Source organism: Oryza sativa, chromosome 1 (genome assembly GCF_034140825.1).
Source record: "Oryza sativa Japonica Group chromosome 1, ASM3414082v1".
NCBI lineage: Eukaryota > Viridiplantae > Streptophyta > Magnoliopsida > Poales > Poaceae > Oryza > Oryza sativa.
Genome location: NC_089035.1, coordinates 9,537,787 through 9,542,781, shown reverse-complemented (window position 1 = coordinate 9,542,781; position 4,995 = coordinate 9,537,787). Strand labels below are relative to the sequence as shown.

Here is a 4,995-nt window from a genome sequence, read left to right as displayed (position 1 = left end):
TTATACAACTCAGTGACTCAGTGTGTATATCAAAATTTTGAGTTGAATTTTTATGTGGTAGTGCACACTTATGTTTTGCATATCTCAAACTTTTCACATTTAATGTGCACTTTTGTGCTACAGTAGCACCAGAATTATACTTGTTTTGAAATGTGGGTCTATAGTACAGGAATCTCGGGAAACCGAGTTTCATCGTCTATTATGAAATTTCTAAAGCTGAAAAAAGAATCCTTCAAGTCATACAAGAGTTAACTATTATTTGATCCACTAGAAGTTTTAAAAATATATATGTAAAACTTTTTGTGTTCTTAGCCTTATTACAAAATATATTAGTTTGTGTGTAAGATTTTCTTTCATGTTTTTCTTAAAAACTATTTTTATGTGGCATATGAAAAAGTAATCATATACATATAACCGGAAGAAAAAAAAATATAGCATGTGAATGATGATGTACATAAAAGAACATTAGCATTGTCGTATTTCATTAGCATGTAAAACATAATTATATTTTTTAAAAAAATTAATACATGCAAAATGAAATCTTAAAATGTACACACATTTCTATATTATGTAAAGAGGCTATGTAAAAATTTTCATATTTTTTCAAAACATCTTATAGATCAATCAATTCAATTGTATCCTCTTGTAAGGCTGCGTTCGAGCTTCAAGGTTTCCAACCTCTCTTCCTCGTTTTCCACGCGCACGCTTTTCAAAATTGTTAAACGGTGTGTTTTTTGCAAAATGTTTCTATATGAAAATTGTTTAAAAAACCATATAGATTTATTTTTTAAAAAAAATTAGCTAATACTTAATCAATCACACGCTAATGAACTGCTCCGTTTTCCGTGCGTGAGGGTAGCGTTCCCAACCATTGGGAAGGAACACAGCCTAAGTCTTGAATGGTATTTTGGGCGTTGTTTAAAAAGTATCCACCCAAATAGTATATTGTAGAAAATATTGACAAAGTCAATGGTATATTACAAAGGGAGAGAAAGTCGATGATAAAACTAGAGTAAAGTCAGTGCATAGAATGGATTCATGTACGCATTGCTACGCATCACACTACACCCCATAAGTATGTTTTCCCTTAATACTGACTCTAAGAAATATGACCTTGTCGGTGATATGGGCCCGGGGGTATGCGAAGTGTGGGGAAGTCTCCTTCCCGTCCAGCCACGCGGCCATACAGCCTGGCCCTCCCCCACATCTCGGACGACATAGAGGCAGCCGGGGGGCCTCGGGGTGCCACGTCACGCCCCTCGGTCCCTCGGGCTGCCTCGCCCGACCGCCACGTGGCGGGAGGAGTGAGTGGGGCGGTGGTCGAAGCTGAACCGCCATCAATGCGCAGCACCCCAACCGTCCCTCACCGCATTTAATGCGGTGAGGGTGGATGTGCGGTGCTGCCCAATTGACTCGCGTCAATCGGGCATGACCGGATTGTGACCGGTTTGTGGCCGGTCACATCCGATCGGACGGCGCAGTGCCCCCACGTTCCGCCCTGTGTTCGGCGGAGCGGGGGCAGGTACGCCCCGTCCCATCAATGCATCGTCTGGAGCTCCCTCCACGTGAGATGAACCGCCAAAAGTCTCCATTCATTTAAAGGGGAATGGCAAGGGCATCCCCCGTGTCAGGCGGGAGACAGCGCTGGGCCCCACTCGAGGACGGACGGCTGCTTAGCTTCTGGGCGAAGGCACGAATGGTGGTCCGATCCAAGCGGCGTGGATCCCCCTCCCGTGAAGGAGTAGATAGAGGCGGTGCATGTGGTATCCCCTTGAACTATAAAAGGAGGACCTTACCCACTGAAAAGGGGGGACGACTCTCAGTTAGCCTAAGCCCCAGGGGAAGAAGAGTTAGAGTTCTCCCTAGAGTTGAGGAACCTTTGTAACACTCAACCCTAAATCTCACGCACAGGAGTAGGGTATTACGCTCCGTAGCGGCCCGAACCTGTATAATTCCAGCTCTCATGCGCGGTCTCAGAAGACTCTAGGCGGATATACGCTCTTGATCAGTGCGCCCTTTCCCCCGGCCGAACTCACAAAAGGGAGTCTCTCGATCACCCGCTAGAGAGGATCAATCCTCGACAGGCCTCACCATAAATCTCTTACGTGACTAAACTTATATTCAAATTGTGCTCGTGCATATAGTATTATAGGCACTAGGATTTGAATCCACGATATCATGAACTAACGACGACTTCACCACCTCTTGGTGCTCCGATCCCCCTACTGCTAGTGCACCGTTAGAGGGAAAAATATGTATAGCAAATGAGATATATAGTGAAAACCTGAAATAACCGTTAATCGAAAAATGGATGTTTGAGATTCAACCACGTCACCATGAATAAAAATTTTACTATACTCCCGAGTAAACCTACAAGTAAAATTTTTACTCGTGATAATGTGGACGAATACATGACATAAGTACGTATCAGCATCACCATCCTTAACACAAATCTTGAGACAAAGCTACATTAATTCAAGCATTGCATGTAAAGATGCAAATTAATGGCACATAAGTACGTACTACAACATATGTCATGGGCGGGTGACCAGCCATTGCGCTCGTCACCACTGCCGCGGCCATTCTCAACATCAAATTAAGCATCCCTGCAAGAAGTACGCCTACGGAGCAGTAGAAACGCCCCCCCAAGCCCATAGGCCGAAGGCGCATCCGCCTTGCAGGCGCAAAAACGGCAACATCAAAAGTACGCCACCACACACCACGCCATGACGTCAGCAAAGAGAGTGAGAGAGAGTGAGTTTGGAGCTTCTTCAAAACAGAGCCCCTTCAATTCCTCCGGCGATCGACGGCGGAACGGCTAGAACTGGCCGCCGGAGAAGGTCTGGCCGAAGGACCAGCCGGAGGGGGCGACGTTGTCGGAGGTGACGGTGCGGCCGTCGCTGGCGGTGACCCTGAAGGAGAGCGGCTGGCCGTCGAGGTTGGCGCCGTTCTGCCAGTTGGCGCCCCAGTTGTGGCTCATGGCCTGCCACCCCGACCGCGACCCCTTCACCGACACCGCCGTCACGTCGCCGGCGCCGCCGACGTTGGTGACGAGCACCAGGTTGAAGTAGGAGTGGCCGGTGATGGTGAACCGGATGCCGCCCTGCTTCGCGCACGCCACGCGCCGGTACTGCACCGGCACCACGCCGGCGCGGGCCTGCGCGATCCTGGTGAACGCCGGCTCCGCCATGTCGAAGTGCGGCCGCGGCGGGTTGCACCACCCGCCGGCGTCGCCGGCGAGCGCGTAGTTGGGCGGGCAGAGGTTGGTGGCCGTCACCGCCACGGTGCCGGCGAGGCAGCTGCCGCCGCCGCCGCACCGGACCTCGAAGCACGCGCCGCAGCTCTGCCCGTTGTTGAACAGCGCCGTGCTCAGCGCCGCCGTGCTCGTCCCGTACCCGGCGCTGTACAGGTTGCCGTACCCGCACGCGCCACCCATCGTCCCCGACGCGTCGCTGCCGCCGTAGAACGTCGCGCTGCCGCTGCTCCAGCCGGAGTCGCCGCCGGCGGCGACCTCCGCGGCCATCGCGGCCACGGCGGCAACAGCTAGCAAGCGTAGCAACTCCATCTGAAAAACGATGCAACGATCATTTCATCAATACTAGTGACATAAACCATGCAAGAAGAAGAAGCCAAAGCATCATTATATTTACAGTCAATGTAAGATAAATTACTAGTACTAATTAGCTAGAGATTACTGCAAAGTGCAAACCTACCTGCTAATTGCAGCACTAGGCTTTGCTAAACTCTGAATTTGATTGGGAGTGGAAGGGTGCGAGGAAGCTGAAGCTGTATATATAGCCGTACGTCGTCGGGATGTGCTACTGCATCGGAAAACGTGCTGACGAAAGTGACGATCAAGTGCTACGTGTACGAACGAATCTTGTTTTTTCTAACAGAAAATTTCGTCAGGGTTAATTGTTTGTTTTATGTTAATAATGCATGTTGGGTTTTGTTAAATTCGGATATTGAGTTGATCCTGGCCCACTTGTCAGTATCACAGGAGCATTTCGGAAATATTTGTATAAATGATGAAATTTGGCGGGAAATAATAGTTGAGAGTGAAGTTGGTAACATGGCAAATGGGCCAGTTGAGGGCCTGCCTGCATCTGAACAAACTGCGACAAGGCCTTGACTTTAACATTAATCTAGGAGAGATTAATGGCTAATTAATTAATTCTGGTTAATAGAAAGAAAAAGTTGGGAACTCTTACTTTGGCCATAGGCTCCAATTCCAAGTTCACTTTGACTTGCAGCTCGCTTCAATTTGAAGCCGGTGTCTCTCATGTGGTAGTTAAGTTTGCTTGCCACGAGGTCACCGGTCAAATTGTTACAAGATGGTAATGTCGGCTGCCGGTAATAAAATGGCATGTCTGCGATGTAATTAATCATTAATCAACTTGGAAATAAAGAATTCTGCATAACTAGTCCTATTAATGAAACTATACTAGTAGAGACCTTGGATTGCAACTATGGAAAAAGATAATAACACTATACTACATAGAAGTAGATAAAACTGGATATAGTTATGGTACAGAAAATACCTGAAAGATGCTGAACTTTTGAAGCATTTTCATAGAAGGTTCGAGCACGCACTCTTTGATGAAGTAGATGAACTAAAGCAACATCCTGGAAACACCTGTTTGATATAATAATATCTTTGTTATAAAAGAAAGATCCACTATTTGCTTACAGTAAACTAGTAGAGTTAGATGCAGTCACCAGTGATCAGTGACAGCAGTACCCAGCTGATAAGAGTGATAACTAGTTGCTATTTTTATCTGTCTATAATGCTAAACAAGATTCTGTGACAGCAATTTGTTACCCATCCTCAAAAGGGTAAAAAAAACTTAGCTAAACAATTAATCAGGATGGGTCAAAATTATAACAAATAAGTACACGGAATTCACGCCAGGAAGCTGTTAATCTAAGGTCCCGAATCAGTGTGCAAGAACCAAGAACACACTTGTTTAGTGGTTCCAAAAAAGAACACTTTGT

At 46.8% G+C, this 4,995-nt stretch overlaps 1 protein-coding gene across 1 annotated transcript; it reads right to left on the bottom strand.

Moving 5' to 3' along the window:
- Positions 1-2,353: 2,353 nt before the first annotated feature.
- LOC4325180 (expansin-A11-like) lies at positions 2,354-3,786 on the bottom strand. Its single transcript, NM_001409412.1, has 2 exons — positions 3,714-3,786; positions 2,354-3,565 (listed from the first exon to the last, which is right to left on the bottom strand). The coding sequence occupies exon 2, from the start codon at positions 3,563-3,565 to the stop codon at positions 2,819-2,821; it is 747 nt and encodes a 248-aa protein (NP_001396341.1). The 5' UTR covers positions 3,714-3,786; the 3' UTR covers positions 2,354-2,818.
- Between the last annotated feature and the right edge of the window lie 1,209 nt (positions 3,787-4,995).

What these genes read in the sequence shown, in the direction of transcription:
- LOC4325180 (NM_001409412.1), bottom strand. Translation starts at nt 3,565, where the DNA reads ATGGAGTTGCTACGCTTGCTAGCTGTTGCCGCCGTGGCCGCGATGGCC.